This window comes from Bombina bombina, chromosome 5, assembly GCF_027579735.1.
Source record: "Bombina bombina isolate aBomBom1 chromosome 5, aBomBom1.pri, whole genome shotgun sequence".
NCBI classification, from domain to species: domain Eukaryota; kingdom Metazoa; phylum Chordata; class Amphibia; order Anura; family Bombinatoridae; genus Bombina; species Bombina bombina.
The window spans coordinates 932,795,137-932,812,653 of NC_069503.1; the positions used below are offsets into that span (position 1 = coordinate 932,795,137).

General features: G+C 34.2%; 1 protein-coding gene across 5 annotated transcripts in view; it reads right to left on the reverse strand.

Annotated features, from left to right (window-relative positions):
* Positions 1-17,517, reverse strand: part of EYA1 (EYA transcriptional coactivator and phosphatase 1) — a 123,435-nt gene that overhangs the window by 84,532 nt on the left and 21,386 nt on the right. Inside the window, exons 1-6 of one of the 5 annotated variants that reach the window (XM_053715121.1) lie at positions 17,385-17,515; positions 16,656-16,722; positions 15,672-15,817; positions 14,034-14,171; positions 944-1,026; positions 280-466 (exon numbers count right to left, since the gene is read on the reverse strand). In XM_053715121.1, the coding sequence (XP_053571096.1) occupies positions 280-466; positions 944-1,026; positions 14,034-14,171; positions 15,672-15,774 (511 nt within the window). In that variant the 5' untranslated portion in view covers positions 15,775-15,817; positions 16,656-16,722; positions 17,385-17,515. Of the gene's footprint in view, positions 1-279; positions 467-943; positions 1,027-14,033; positions 14,172-15,671; positions 15,818-16,655; positions 16,723-17,384; positions 17,516-17,517 lie in introns of those variants that run through there. The other 4 variants (XM_053715120.1, XM_053715119.1, XM_053715118.1 and 1 more) reach the window with 4 other exon arrangements.

The following is a 17,517-nucleotide window of genomic DNA, read 5'->3' on the forward strand; positions in this document are numbered from 1 at the left end:
GGTGGATATTTGCAATGCCAGTTTTACCACAATAAAATAACTGGTCATAAAGTTAGTGTACAATTGAAGACCCCAATGTTTAGTAAGGTTCCAGACTATAGGTAGCCTATGGACACAAAAATTAGCTCAGTCATAAGTCAATTTTTTATACATATTTTGCATGATATAATTATTTATTTAATATTATAATGTTACATATATTTGTTAACTGCTAGCTTGCTTACAAAAACAAAATACAACTTAAATCCCAAACAATGCAAAATAAAACCAGACAAATACCTGGGGAAGGATCTATGATGGCCTGACTGTTGATACTGGATGGAGGTTCTTGCAGCTGGTATGTGGCAGTAGTTGACGGCGTTGTAGGGCTGGTGTTACTGCTTGTCATGTAATGTGAAGGGTATGGCGAGCTGTTATAATACTGTGCATACTGTCCCTGGCCAAAGCTGGGATAAGATGTATATTCCTACCACACAAAAAGCAACATTTTTTGTCAAACATCTTGCTACTTAACGGAATCCATTCCAAAATATAACTGCAAACATATGTTGACTTTTCACCATTATACTCCCCACATAGAAAAAACATTGGCTAGCTGAATTATGCATATAAACAGATAACAGAACAAGATTTCATAATGTATTTCCAACATAAATGTGGATATTAAATGTGATCCAAAATCTCTAGCATATACTATATATATATAAATAGTTATAGCAGACCTGTAACTCCACAATGACCTATAGAGAGAATTATTTTTACATCAGTTTGCAATAACAGAAGTAAACACGTCCTCAACTATAATATTATGTGAAAAAATATCGGTGTTGGAAAATACTTTGATCCCAAAGAAGGGACATGGTGAAAACACAAAATTTGGTTGACAGAAAACAGTACTTCTGTATTTCTGAAATATTCTTGTTCTTGTTTCTCAGACATTTACCTGCTGGGAGCTATTAAATCCAGTTGAATTTGTGAGTGAATTGCTTCCTGTATAGATTCCTGATGCTGTGGTAAAACCGCTCCCTGAAATGAAATGAGAAAATTATTCAAATTACTAAAATAGGCATATGCAGACCTCCCAGACAGAAATATCAATAGGCTCCATGTGGATTTGCAGAAAACATTGACAAAGCTACCGAAATGTTTTTTAGTTTTAGAAAACAATCCTAATTAAGAACGCCACAATCTACATGGAATATTACAATTTTTTTAGACATTTAATTTACTTCTGAACTTCATGGGCTATCTCTACAGGTGACTGATCTCATTCTAATGTTATATATATATATATATATATATATATATATATATATATATATGTCTGTGTTTTTGTCTCTGTACAGTTTATTCCATACACTGAGGTCAGCGGTTGACAAATGTATTTCAAATTTAAGAGTACTCATGAAGATTGGGGAGCCAAACACATCTTTTTAGGGGCCAAACAAACAGGGGCAGACTGAGACCAATTAGGGTCACGGGGCACAAATTAGAGAATGCTCCCTATGCCCTTACCTCAACCAATCATATGCCTTCCTTACCCCCACTAAGTCCCCAATATCAAGGGACAGAGCCCCCAACACCCCATTCTTTAGAGCTACCACAGCCACTGACCCACCCCCCTCACTGCAGGGCCCGACCCCACACCACAGAGCCCCCAGAGCAAAATGCCTCCTATCCAGACACAGGGAACCCACTCTAGGAAATGTCATTGATGCTGTATCTCATTTAACAAACTGTAACTGTAAGCACAAGTAGCACACCAAGAGCCCACACCCATTGGGACTCCCTGTCATGCCTGGCCCTTGGTCCAGATCCTATTGCCCGACTACTCAGCCCACCCTTGGAGACAAAGGTGTTTACCTACAGATTTATACAGAAAAATCCAAAATGTTAGTAGCCAGTGGTAAAATGTTAGGTGTTGTGGCTCCCTTGCTCCTGGATTTGTCAAGGTCTGCTTTAGGGCAATAGTTTCCAAAATGCTTTGCTTTGAAACATCTCAGAATTATATTTTATATTCCTCTGATTTCTGAAGAACTCAATTAATGTGACCAAATGAGGAAACAAAACTACAAAGTTAATGTTCAAATAAAGATCTTTTCACACTCAGCTCACACAGCTTTATTTCTGGGTCGCACCTTCAGCTGATGGTATTGAAGAAGAAATATTGTTTTAAAGTATTTGATAGCATATGAAATGGACACAGCATGCGTTCTAGTATGCTTTTCAAATAGCATCAGTTAAACATTTTAAAATATTTTTTAATATTAAATTTCAGTATATTATTTGTTATACTGAATGATGACTTTGCAATTTCTTTTTGTTATTCACATAGTCCACTAAACATTATAATTTGTCTACAAATAATCCAATAATTTGTCCCTTCATGCTGCTTATTACCTACATCTCTGAGACCCCATCATCACCTCCTGTTACTCAAGCTCATAAATATTCTATGAATCTGCCTCTTTTCTGTGGGATTTATCTCCAGTCATTCATACTTTCCACCAGTTTTCAAAGCTTCAGACACTCTTCACCTACTTAGAATTAGTCTACCCCATAATTCTTATTGTTTCTCACTTTTGTTTCCAGAATTAAACACTTATTTTGATCAAATCTGCCCTACAATCAGCTCCTTTGTCTCCATCAGTTACCATTTTCATTTTAAGCTCTCCTGTGGTAAAGGTCTTCTATTCTTTCTGTCTCAACTTGTAACTGCATATCTTTTTTTTTTTTATAACCCTGTATAGTGCTTTATGAAAGTAATGGTACATTACAAATTAAGTATAATAATATTACTACATAACAGAACATTTTGAGCTCCTTTGAGAACCCACAAAAATTAAATAATTTAAGGTACATAAATTGTAATTGATTAAACTACAATATTACTTTCAAAACAGAAGCAATTGCAGTTTTAACAAAAAGTAGCACTATAATCAGATGGAGTAAATTATATTTCCTAAAAATGTGTTTTAAAGGGACAGTCTATTCCAAATTTGCACAGCCAACATGGTTATATTAATATACTTTTTACCTCTGTGATTACCTTGTATCTAAGTCTCTTCTGACAGCCCCCTTATCACATGGCTATTTATTTATCTATTGACTTGCATTTTAGACAATTAGTGCTGTGTCCTGCACAACTCCATGGGAGAGAGCACAATGTTACAGTATCTATATGGCTCACATGAATTAGCAGTCTCTTGTGAAAAGTTATTAAGAAAGCATGTGATAAGAGGCTGTCTTTAGTGGCTTACAAACAGGCTGAAATGTAGAGGTTTATATGTTATAAAGTATATTTATATAACAATGTTGGTTGTGCAAAGCTGGGGAATGGGTATTAATGGCGTTATCTATCTTTTTAAACAATAACAATTTTGATATAGGCTGATCCTTTAACTTCTTGCCATAACGTCACAATTAAAAGCTACACAGGCCAGTCACCTACTTTTAAAGTCTATAAGACAAACAAAATATTTCAGAAATAGATCTTTCTTATTTGTACAGTAAAAATATTTAATGCACTTCTAATTGGTCCAAGATTTCAATATCACGCAATGGTTTGCATACTGGAAGGAAATGACAATCAAGATACAGATACTAGGGCCTAGATTTAGAGTTCGGCGGTAGCCGTCAAAACCAGCGTTAGAGGCTCCTAACGCTGGTTTTGGCCGCCCGCTGGTATTTGGAGTCAGTGATTAAAGGGTCTAACGCTCACTTTACAGCCGCGACTTTTCCATACCGCAGATCCCCCTACGCCATTTGCGTAGCCTATCTTTTCAATGGGATCTTTCTAACGCTGGTATTTAGAGTCGTTTCTGCAGTGAGCGTTAGAGCTCTAACGACAAGATTCCAGCCGCCTGAAAAAAGCAGGAGTTAAGAGCTTTCTGGCTAACGCCGGTTTATAAAGCTCTTAACTACTGTACCCTAAAGTACACTAACACCCATAAACTACCTATGTACCCCTAAACCGAGGTCCCCCCACATCGCCGCCACTCGATTAAAATTTTTAACCCCTAATCTGCCGACCGCCACCTACGTTATACTTATGTACCCCTAATCTGCTGCCCCTAACCCCGCCGACCCCTATATTATATTTATTAACCCCTAACTTGCCCCCCACAACGTCGCCGCAAGCTACTTAAAATAATTAACCCCTAATCTTCCGACCGCAAATCGCCGCCACCTACGTTATCCCTATGTACCCCTAATCTTCTGCCCCTAACATCGCCGACCCCTATGTTATATTTATTAACCCCTAATCTGCCCCCCACAACGTCGCCGACACCTACCTACACTTATTAACCCCTAATCTGCCGAGCGGACCTGAGCGCTACTATAATAAAGTTATTAACCCCTAATCCGCCTCACTAACCCTATCATAAATAGTATTAACCCCTAATCTGCCCTCCCTAACATCGCCGACACCTACCTTCAATTATTAACCCCTAATCTGCCGACTGGAGCTCACCGCTATTCTAATAAATGTATTAACCCCTAAAGCTAAGTCTAACCCTAACACTAACACCCCCCTAAGTTAAATATAATTTTTATCTAACGAAATAAATTAACTCTTATTAAATAAATGATTCCTATTTAAAGCTAAATACTTACCTGTAAAATAAACCCTAATATAGCTACAATATAAATTATAATTATATTATAGCTATTTTAGGATTAATATTTATTTTACAGGTAACTTTGTATTTATTTTAACCAGGTACAATAGCTATTAAATAGTTAAGAACTATTTAATAGTTACCTAGTTAAAATAATTACAAATTTACCTGTAAAATAAATCCTAACCTAAGTTATAATTAAACCTAACACTACCCTATCAATAAAATAATTAAATAAACTACCTACAATTACCTACAATTAACCTAACACTACACTATCAATAAATTAATTAAACACAATTGCTACAAATAAATACAATTAAATAAACTATCTAAAGTACAAAAAATAAAAAAGAACTAAGTTACAGAAAATAAAAAAATATTTACAAACTTAAGAAAAATATTACAACAATTTTAAACTAATTACACCTACTCTAAGCCCCCTAATAAAATAACAAAGACCCCCAAAATAAAAAATTCCCTACCCTATTCTAAATTAAAAAAGTTACAAGCTCTTTTACCTTACCAGCCCTGAACAGGGCCCTTTGCGGGGCATGCCCCAAGAAGTTCAGCTCTTTTGCCTGTAAAAGAAAACATACAATACCCCCCCCCCCCAACATTACAACCCACCACCCACATACCCCTAATCTAACCCAAACCCCCCTTAAATAAACCTAACACTAAGCCCCTGATGATCTTCCTACCTTGTCTTCACCATGCCAGGTTCACCGATCCGTCCTGGCTCCAAGATCTTCATCCAACCCAAGCGGGGGTTGGCGATCCATAATCCGGTGCTCCAAAGTCTTCCTCCTATCCGGCAAGAAGAGGACATCCGGACCGGCAAACATCTTCTCCAAGCGGCATCTTCTATGTTCTTCCATCCGATGACGACCGGCTCCATCTTGAAGACCTCCAGCGCGGATCCATCCTCTTCTTCCGACGACTAGACGACGAATGACGGTTCCTTTAAGGGACGTCATCCAAGATGGCGTCCCTCGAATTCCGATTGGCTGATAGGATTCTATCAGCCAATCGGAATTAAGGTAGGAATTTTCTGATTGGCTGATGGAATCAGCCAATCAGAATCAAGTTCAATCCGATTGGCTGATCCAATCAGCCAATCAGATTGAGCTCGCATTCTATTGGCTGTTCCGATCAGCCAATAGAATGCGAGCTCAATCTGATTGGCTGATTGGATCAGCCAATCGGATTGAACTTGATTCTGATTGGCTGATTCCATCAGCCAATCAGAAAATTCCTACCTTAATTCCGATTGGCTGATAGAATCCTATCAGCCAATCGGAATTCGAGGGACGCCATCTTGGATGACGTCCCTTAAAGGAACCGTCATTCGTCGTCTAGTCGTCGGAAGAAGAGGATGGATCCGCGCTGGAGGTCTTCAAGATGGAGCCGGTCGTCATCGGATGGAAGAACATAGAAGATGCCGCTTGGAGAAGATGTTTGCCGGTCCGGATGTCCTCTTCTTGCCGGATAGGAGGAAGACTTTGGAGCACCGGATTATGGATCGCCAACCCCCGCTTGGGTTGGATGAAGATCTTGGAGCCAGGACGGATCGGTGAACCTGGCATGGTGAAGACAAGGTAGGAAGATCATCAGGGGCTTAGTGTTAGGTTTATTTAAGGGGGGTTTGGGTTAGATTAGGGGTATGTGGGTGGTGGGTTGTAATGTTGGGGGGGGGGGTATTGTATGTTTTTTTTTACAGGCAAAAGAGCTGAAATTCTTGGGGCATGCCCCGCAAAGGGCCCTGTTCAGGGCTGGTAAGGTAAAAGAGCTTGCAATTTTTGTATTTTAGAATAGGGTAGGGAATTTTTTATTTTGGGGGTCTTTGTTATTTTATTAGGGGGCTTAGAGTAGGTGTAATTAGTTTAAAATTGTTGTAATATTTTTCTTATGTTTGTAAATATTTTTTTATTTTCTGTAACTTAGTTCTTTTTTATTTTTTGTACTTTAGATAGTTTATTTAATTGTATTTATTTGTAGCAATTGTGTTTAATTAATTTATTGATAGTGTAGTGTTAGGTTAATTGTAGGTAATTGTAGGTAGTTTATTTAATTATTTTATTGATAGGGTAGTGTTAGGTTTAATTATAACTTAGGTTAGGATTTATTTTACAGGTAAATTTGTAATTATTTTAACTAGGTAACTATTAAATAGTTCTTAACTATTTAATAGCTATTGTACCTGGTTAAAATAAATACAAAGTTACCTGTAAAATAAATATTAATCCTAAAATAGCTATAATATAAATGTAATTTATATTGTAGCTATATTAGGATTTATTTTACAGGTAAGTATTTAGCTTTAAATAGGAATCATTTATTTAATAAGAGTTAATTTATTTCGTTAGATAAAAATTATATTTAACTTAGGGGGGTGTTAGTGTTAGGGTTAGACTTAGCTTTAGGGGTTAATACATTTATTAGAATAGCGGTGAGCTCCGGTCGGCAGATTAGGGGTTAATAATTGAAGGTAGGTGTCGGCGATGTTAGGGAGGGCAGATTAGGGGTTAATACTATTTATGATAGGGTTAGTGAGGCGGATTAGGGGTTAATAACTTTATTATAGTAGCGGTGCGGTCCGCTCGGCAGATTAGGGGTTAATAAGTGTAGGCAGGTGTCGGCGACGTTGTGGGGGGCAGATTAGGGGTTAATAAATATAATATAGGGGTCGGCGGTGTTAGAGGCAGCAGATTAGGGGTACATAGGGATAACGTAGGTGGCGGCGGTTTACGGAGCGGCAGATTAGGGGTTAAAAGTGTAATGCAGGGGTCAGCGATAGCGGGGGCGGCAGATTAGGGGTTAATAAGTGTAAGGCTAGGGGTGTTTAGACTCGGGGTACATGTTAGAGTGTTAGGTGCAGACGTAGGAAGTGTTTCCCCATAGGAAACAATGGGGCTGCGTTAGGAGCTGAACGCTGCTTTTTTGCAGGTGTTAGGTTTTTTTTCAGCTCAAACAGCCGTTTCCTATGGGAGAATCGTGCACGAGCACGTTTTTGAGGCCGGCCGCGTCCGTAAGCAACTCTGGTATCGAGAGTTGTATTTGCGGTAAAAATGCTCTACGCTCCTTTTTTGGAGCCTAACGCAGCATTTGTTTGAACTCTCGATACCAGAGTTAAATTTATGGTGCGGCCAGAAAAAAACCCGCGGAGCGTTAACAGCCCTTTTACCGCCAAACTCCAAATCTAGCCGTAAAGAAATAATGATAGCAGCATTTTAGTTTGTTTGGCAGTTCATTATTTTCAAATTATTTCTAAAAAATGTTTTGGCTATAGAGAACTTTTTTTGCAATTTTTTTTTTTTATTCGAATAATATAATTTGGACGGATATGCAAATCAGACAAAAATAATATTTTAATGACAAAAGTCTAAAAATAAAAAAATATTTACATACAGTGCACATTCATATATGTTTCATTATATTATATTTTATATATTTGTGATAGACTCCATAGGTAAAAAGGCAATGACTGACTGATTCTTAAACTAACATTGCAGTTCCTCAAAAAAGGTATACACCAATAACAAATGGACCTACTAAAAACACCTCAAGCTACAGTAATTAGATAAATCAAACAAAGACACCACCTAAAGACTTAAAAAGAGATTCCAAAACAACATCAATTATAAAGTAATTGCTTTAGAAAGAACCCCACAAGGCAAAAAGCAAATTCCTAGCAAGTCAAACTACAATGCCTTTGCCAAAATGTATTATTTAAATTGTTAGAAATCATGAACGATTCCAAAAGCAAAGCATTCTAATTGAAAATGCTCAGCTTCACATTTTCCTTTGGAAACATACAATAAATATCCAAAAAAAAACCAAACTATTTAATTATTTAGAAAAAACTTTAGCAAAAAGAACAATCAAAGCACAAAAGCAAACAAATCATTTTAAAACATAGAATACAAATGTAATTTTGCTATTAAATTTCTTAGCCATGCATGTTAGCAAAATAATGAATTGATCCAGTGTGTCTTAATTTCATTTAAGTTAAATATAATTGAGTAATGAATGTGAAAAATACATTTTGTTGCATTGTTTGTATTAGCAAAGGTCATTCATTGGCTAACTAACTTTTTATACTTTAAACCTCAAAACCAACTACATGTTAAAGGAATCTAGCAAATACAGAGTACTAAAGATTTGTAAATGTGCAACCTCAACTGCTTTTCAGAGAACTAAAGTTTACTCTCTTGCTTATTCTTAATTCCTGGGGAGTTTACAGAGACCGTAACAAACATGAAACAGACTTTTGAAAGCTGATGTGTGGACCATTACACGTTGCTAACTTTAGGAGACTGAAATCTCTCCAAAGAAAATTTGTTTTTCAACCACTGCCTAAAATAACAGGGAAAGCTCATATGGCATTTTATCTAACTGCTAAATAACCTTTGTAGTACAAATAGTACACAAAATGTTCTACTTACACTAAATGGGGCATACATTTTTATGTTTAATGTTTTTACAGGTAAAGAAGTGATAGAAAAAAATGCTAATAGAATAGTCCACAAAAATAAAACAAGTTAAATGATAACACAAACGTAAAAGAATGTCAAAATATTTAAAATGTTCTGTTATTATATTTATTTTATCTTAACTATGTTAATGTAATGTGTACATTATGGATGTATGAACAGATAGACAGATAGATAGATATATAGATAGATAGATGATATATAGATAGATAGATGATAGATTAAAGTGAAAACTAGGATAAATCAGACAAGAATTATTCAGTGCTTTGTATATATTCACATACACAGGTACAAATCAGCAAATCCGGAATGCCAAAAACCAGACTTTTTAATTAATGCAAATGTTAGTCTATATTTATTTAAAACAACAACTATTACATTTCTGATTACAGTACAGTACTGTCTTTCTGATGGTATTATGTATACAAAAGTATTGAGAATGCTATAAAACTCCCTTTAGGTTGCATGTAAAATCTGTGTTATGACATGTAAATATTGCCTAAATGACATAAGATATTGTTATTTACACTTGGACACAGATGCATATACAATTATAAAATCAAAAACTATAGACCCCCTTCCAAATCTAAATAGAAAAAAACTAATACGCACCATAACACTGAATGCTGAAGGCCAAAAGCCAACTTTACTACAAAAACAAATTTGATATTAAAAAATTTAAACAGAAAATAAATATGAATCTCCAATGCCCTTATATTTATCTTTTGTCAATGTACATACATTATAATAAGATATAACATGTTTAAAGTATTCCAATTAATGTAAGAATTCAGTATTCTGTTATATGCAAGATCAAATATTCTTCATAGAAGATTTAGCCATAATATAGGCAGTGTGACCCAGCAATACAAATTGTACCATCACAACATTGTGGATTAAAAATGTATCTTATTCTGGATCTTTTTTCGGCATTACTGTTTCCAGCTTTCCAGACCAAATCCAGATAACTCCAAATAATAAAGTGTAATAAATTCAAATAAGTTCATAAGAAAACAATTTTTTTAAAAGTACATAAAAATAATGGAAATAACTCAGTTTCATATGCTTTTTAAAACATGTTTCCATAACTTACTTTTCACTTATTACACTTTATTGTTTGTATTTGGTTGCAGTCCTATTAAAGGGATAGTAAACTAAAAAAAAAATGTAAGCTCTCTTAAAACATCTATATATGTTAAATATATTTGTAATTGGTACTTGTTTAAATGGTTCTATTGTTTCCTTGCAATTTTGAATGTAAAATTATTACAGTGCCAAACCCCCTTTGAAACCGGTAAATGGGGCCTATAACGATGTTCTACCTAGGCAGAAACATCATGGCGGCCCACATACGCATTATAACAACTCACAGCCTAACGCATGCGCAGATTCATGATCCAAGTACTGGATGGTCACGTGGATTGTGACGTTGATGCCGGAAGCACCTCTGCACGGAAGTTTCATAGAGAGGAAAGAGCGGACGTTATAGATGAAGGAGAGGTGGAGGTAAGTATGCAAAGTGCCCCTAGACCAAGGAGCATTTTGAATAGTTTTTTATTATATGGTATGGACCATGAATAGTAAAAGAAAATATGGCCGCTGTGCGTTTCTATACATTGTGCGCTGGCATATCCCTTACATTACAAGTGCGATGCAATGTGCACATAAATAAGAGCATTTAAATATTAAAATTAATGTCCGCAGCTGCTTCACCATTGGATGGGGCTCTGTATTTGGTTTTGCATAAACTCTGCCTCTTTTTATGGGCGGTCATTACCGCTCCTTTCATGAGAATTTCAAAGTTTATACAAAGGTATGTAGAGGCTTCATTTTCACACAAAAATAGTTTTATTTGCTTACATGCAATATATTAATTATAATAGGTATTTTATTTATATACAATTTGCAACAATTTCTAACCCTTTAAAGGAGAGAACATAATATTACTGATTTTAACTTATGATGACTTTCTTCATCTAGTAAGGGCAATTTTAGATTGCAGGGTCCTAGTGTTTGGTGATACCATACATGGAATTTATTTATTTATTTTTGTCTCTTGTGTCTCAGGCTAAGCCTCCTAGGAATATTTTTAGATTTTCCCTATAACAGGATACTAAAAGTACCATGATTTGAGGAGAACTTTAAATATATATTATAGCCTTTTGTAATGGACTCTCTCTCTCTCTCTCTCTCTCTCTCTCTCTCTCTCTCTCTCTATATATATATATATATATATATATATATATATATATATATATATATATATATATATATATATATATATATATTTATATATATGTGTGTATGGGTGTATTATATATATATATAGGACTACTTTCAAAGATCAAAACAAATCTGCAGTGTTACTTTAAAATACATAAGACTAAGGTTTACACCATTCCAAACCAGGATTCAATGTGAAGAATATGTATATATATATATATATATATATATATATATATATATATACATACATATTATATAATCAGCTATCAAGTTTCTGGATTTTTTTTTTCCTTGCATTCATAAAATATATTATAGATCCAATTTGTTGTAGAAATGCTGTAGTTTTAGCAAAGAAATAATCAAGAGCAGGACAATAGCCCATTTTGAGAAAGCATTTTTTTTCTTTATTTAAAGCATCTTATCGAATAGTAACAACAGAGGTTACACTTTAAGATTTCAAACAGAAGTTCACTTGCTTTCTATAATCAGCCTCCTTGCCATGGGCTATGTCTATCATCAGTTTACAATATATGTGGCAGAAGTTAGTGCAATACTCCAGGGAAAACTCTATGAAGGCCAGATGGGCTCTTTAATCCCATATCTTTTCCCTTTTTTTAAATTTGCTGCTGTACAGACATCATTTTCACTGGTTTTTAAATTGACTTCCCAGCCATTAGACAGAGGCACTTAAAAAGAGAAGGAAAAAAAGAATATATATATATATATATATATATATATATATATAAAACAAATCTTTGTGGTTCAAGACAGAAGTTGCTACAAATGAAAAAACAATAGTGTATGTAAAAAAGTGACTGTATATAAAAGTAGATAAATCTTAAACATATTTTTATCAGTTAGTGTTATAAAATATACCTCAATTATCTATTTAATTGCTTATAAATCAGAAACAAAAAATAAAGGACTTTGACGGACGCATGATCCTCTGAGCCAAAACTGAAGTATAATCAGAACAAAATGTGACACAGAATACCAAAGTCTCTGTAGTAAATGTGTTATGTGTCTGTGATTAACTGAGCACTGGGAAAGTAGAAATATTCTTATTTTAGAATGATATGGATAGAAAGGGAAGTGTTAAAGTAATTACAAAAAGTATTTTTTTAATTAAAAACACTAGAAGAGCACCTTTAGGAACTAAATAAATTGTTTTTACTGCTACCATCTGCAAAACAGCTCAAACAGAATGTCCTCACTTAAGGGAATCTGTATCAGATGGTCACCCCTTCAATTGCCCAGCTAAAAGTTCAAAGGTAAAGAGGTTTCACTATTGTCCAACAAACACAAGATCAATACACATTAAGACTTTCCAAACAGAAGTGCTATTTCACTAAGTTAAAAAGGAAAACAACAACTATCTTATTGTTCGGCATGAGATGCAAGACAGATGTACTCAGATTAGAGGTTTACAAAATACAATCTAGAAATAGTTCACATCTTAAAGATAAAAATACATATGTCAGAATATACTCTACATATTCACCCAGATAGCTGAATCAGAAAAATCATATGCAATATTTTGATTGAGGTTCTTGAAAAATAAAAGTAATTCTGTTCTCTTCTTAACACTTTTATTGTTCTATTCATTGTAAGCATATTTGGTGAACAAGAGATTAAGCACAATTTGAAATGTATATAAAATAGAGAGTGTCCTTATTGCTATGGTAACTTTATTATAAAGGTGATAAATACTGTAGGCATTGCATTCTCATAGTGACAATGGATGACACCAAAGGAAACTTTTTTCTGTTTCACTTAAATGATGGCATTTCAAAATACATTTTGTTTTTTTAAAACATATTTTTTTTCTAAATAAACCAAAGTTCCTTGTCACACTTGTAAAGATGTATCCCACTCCACCAATACCACAGAGGAACTAGCTTTTGTCAGCCAGTGAGGACTGGCAGGATGTACAAGAAAAGTACTTGAGTTTTAGTTTTACTTTAACTTTAAATAGCTTCTACTTAAAGGGCCATAATACCCAAATGTTTAAACACTTGAAAGTGATGCAGCATAGCTGTAAAAAGCTGACTAGAAAATATCACCTGAACATCTCTATGTAAAAAAGAAAGATATTTTACCTCAAAAGTTCCTCAGTAGCCACCTCCCATTGTAAAGGATTTCTAAGCAGCATTTTAGTGTGTCTGTCCTGGGACATCTGAAGGGATGAGCATCGTGCACTCTCATATTATTTCACCAATCAGGTAAAGGAAGCTTACTATGAAATCTCATGAGAGTTATGTCAAATTTCATGAGATCACAGTAAGAGTTCATGACCTCAGCAATGCTGATGCTGATTGGCTGCTGTTCATTTCTTCATTTTTTTTTATTTTTACCTGCAGCTGGGAGCAGGTGAAGTATAACTTTTTACACAGAACTTACTGTGCTGAACTGAGGAGATTGTGAGGTAAAATATCTTCCTTTTTTACATAGAGATGCTCAGGTGATATTTTCCTGTCAGCTTTTTACAGTTATACTGCATCAGTTTCAAGTGATTTAGCATATGAGTATTATGTCCCTTTAACATTTGTTTTTGGTAAAAATAAACCATAACGTTAATATTTGCAAATGCTGTTCGTTCATATGCTTGATGAAAAATGATTGAGCACAATGTCTCTTCAATTGGTTCTCTCATCAGATTTGAATATAAAGTTCACATGCTTTAATTTACCTTGCATTTGATAACTGTATGGTGCTTGGCCAGGTTGAGGGGCACTAAAACTTGAACCATAACTTAGGAATCCGGTCTGTCCTGGTGACTGGGATTGAGGTAATCCACCTTCCGTCTTGATGCCTGCCCACAATGCACCTAAATCAGTTAGTGATACCAGATCCATTTATCCACACATTGGCAAAATACAAGCAAAATGATCACATTCGTTAATCATTTTAATTTGCCTTAATATTATTTTTGAACAGAACCAAAAATGTAGCTTTCCAGTATAATACATGAATAAAGGTATTTAAAGGGACAATAAACACTAAATAAATGCTACATAGAATTATCTATTCAAAGCACATATTAGGCACATTTTCAATACTGAAAAATAATAAGTGTAAAGTTTTAGTGTCCAAAATGCAATGTATGCTATCCCTTAGCGCAAAATCTAGGGTCTAAATGTTCTAGACATTTGCTTTATGTTGTTCATTTGTAAGTGGCTGTCTTCCAAAAATTAACTTTTCAATTACATTTGTATTATTGATTTTTTTGCAGCATATAAATTTATATATTTGCCCAATAAAGGAGTATTTTATGCATTATATATAGCAGCACAGTGGCATATAACAAGTAAAAAAAACCTGTCTAATATACATGGTTTCATTCATGAAAGTAACATACAGTATCTCTGAATCAAATATAAACAATTCAAGGTTTGCATTCTGATTCATTTCATATCTGTAATGTTACACTTATTAGACACTGCCAGTTAAATGGAGTCATATAATGCTTCAGAGGAATATTTGTCCATGTATTCATTCATCCAGGATAATTGACAAACCATGCTCTAACACAATTGGTTGTACAAGAACAGGGAGGGGCTAAACAAGCAACTCCTTTTGCAATCATAAATTCTGGCACCAAATGCTGCCTCACTCCCATCCCAAAACAGGAGGATAGGTTGCCTGCTTGGGAACATGTTCCACTCATAGTATAATAAATGGGGCTAATAGTATGCAAATGGTTTTAGTTAATGGGAAATGCAAGATATTCTTTAATACATGCATTGAACTTTTGAGCAATTAAGCACAACATTGCAAAAGATCTGCATACAAAATAAATGAAAAAAAAAACATTTAAAACAGTAATTTTTGTTATCAATGTTCAATTTTTTTGTTTACATTCCAGATAAATAACCCTTTTAACTTTTGTTTCAGACAACTATAGACAGACATCAATACGCTTCGACAATGATAAACCAATCACTGTGTAGCATGTTCCAAGTTGGGTTTTGGAATCTGCAGGTTACACCGCTTCTTTAAAGGCAGTAAAAAACTTAATTTTTCAATTCAAATCACATGAATAATTGGCAAATTAAATAAAGAATGTTGTTTTTCTTCACTCTTTGTGATGAAACATTTTTTTAAATAATCAGTTTAATGTTCCTGTAATATATATTACAAGTGATTTTAGCAATATTAATTTGTATGTTATTTAGAAGAGGATCTAAAATGGGCCTACCTTTTTGTAAATATCACCCTTAATGTTATCAACAATCCAGAATATGAAACAAATTATTTCTAAAATGAAAAGAAAATGGAAACACTAAAAAAAATATAATGTCAAAAGAAAGCACAATGTATAGCTTACCGTAGGGCGGTATTCCATAAGGCTGTCCTGGTTGGGGGTAGGTAGCATATGCGGTGGCCTGTTGCATTCCTGAGGAAAACTGAGTTTGCCCATATGCAGACATAGTTTGAGAGGAAGGAGTTGGTAAAATATGTGGGTATGCCCTGCTATGTATAAAAAATGACAAAGACAAAAGAAAGGCAATTTATTAGTAGACAATATGATCCTACATTACAATGCAGCATATATTTATACTAGTCTATCCCATTAAAACATCTTGGTGGTTTTGTTTTTTTGGGTTTTGTTTAAGGCATTTCTCAACATAAATTCTCATTTATTCTTTATCTAATTGTGAGATAGAATTTTTTTTTTATTTCTTTATGTAAAACTAAGACTAATTAACCAGAGTAACTACTTTTTAAGTAGTTCTCTTTAGATTTTCTTTTTGATTTCATCTCCATACTTACCTTACTATGATCTGATGAGATTTATACCATAGTCTCATGAGATTTTACTACAATCTCACAAGATTTCTTAATAAATGTTTCTAGGTTTAGAAAGGAAACAAAGTGACTGTTCCTTTAAAAACAAGTGTGGGGAAATTTTGAGGTACAAAAAGCCCTTTTTTTACATATAGATGTTCAGGTGATATTTGCTTGTCAGCTTGTGTCGCATTACTTATAACTGATTTAGCATATAAGGGACATGATCCTTTAAGAATAACATATTTGTATTCAAATCAAAATAAAGTAATTGGTATGTCTCAATCTTTATAAACGTAATACATTTAATAAAACCATATGGTAACATTTTGAGCTGCAGAATAAGCCTTTTACCACAAGTTACTTGCTTTTAATAAATGCAATGCAGTAGCATATTTTATCGTTTTGTTATCAAGCCATTACGCTGACAGTCAGCTGGCACCAATGCACAAAAGAGAAAAATATGGCAGATTTATAAATATCATATGTTTATTCCATTATTGCATTAAAAGTGAAATCTTACTTGGAAGGATATATTTGTTGGGAAAACTGGTGAGCTTGTCTTGGGCTATATCCACTGCTTCCAATAACTCCACATAGAGGCAAAAGGAAACACAAAGTCAAACACCTATACATGCACATAATACACTGTTTTTCTAGATGGAAAATAAATTATGATGCTTTAGTTAAAAAATGCTTATTATACAAGAGGCGTATATACATGGTAAACATAAATAAATCACATTTAGGAAGATGTGTAAAGTTTCCATTATCTCTAAATTCTAAATATTTAATGGAATACTAAAGTCATACATGAGCTTTCATGATTCAGGAAGAGCATGCAGCTTTAAAGGGACATTAAACACTAAATAAATGCTAGAAATAGCGATGCATTTGAAAAAAAGGATTAATCAGAGTAACATGTAGATGTACTTTTTTTACATTTTTATTCTTTGTTTAAATATTGACAAAATAAGTGTAAAGTTTTAGTGTCTATAAAACAATCGGAGCTGCCATGTTGTAACTTAGGTTACCTTCTCTGCTGTGGCCAATTAGAGACAAGTATAAATACGTCACTAGAGTGTGCAGCCAATGGCTGTGTGGAATATAAGCAGGTTCTGCATTTCCATTTCTGACAGGAACTGAAAAGCTCACAATTTCAGAATGGAATTACAGTAAAAGGGGCATAATAAATAATGAAAATATATTGCAGAGTTTTTTTTTATATAAAAGATTTCTCATTTTATATTACCATCTAAAAGTGTTTAATGTCCCTTAAAGAGACTTTCCAATTTCTTTCCATTATAAAATTGTGCACATTCTTTTTATATGAATGCTTCCTGAGGTGCCAGTTCCTACTGAGCATGTGCACAAGTTCACAGGGT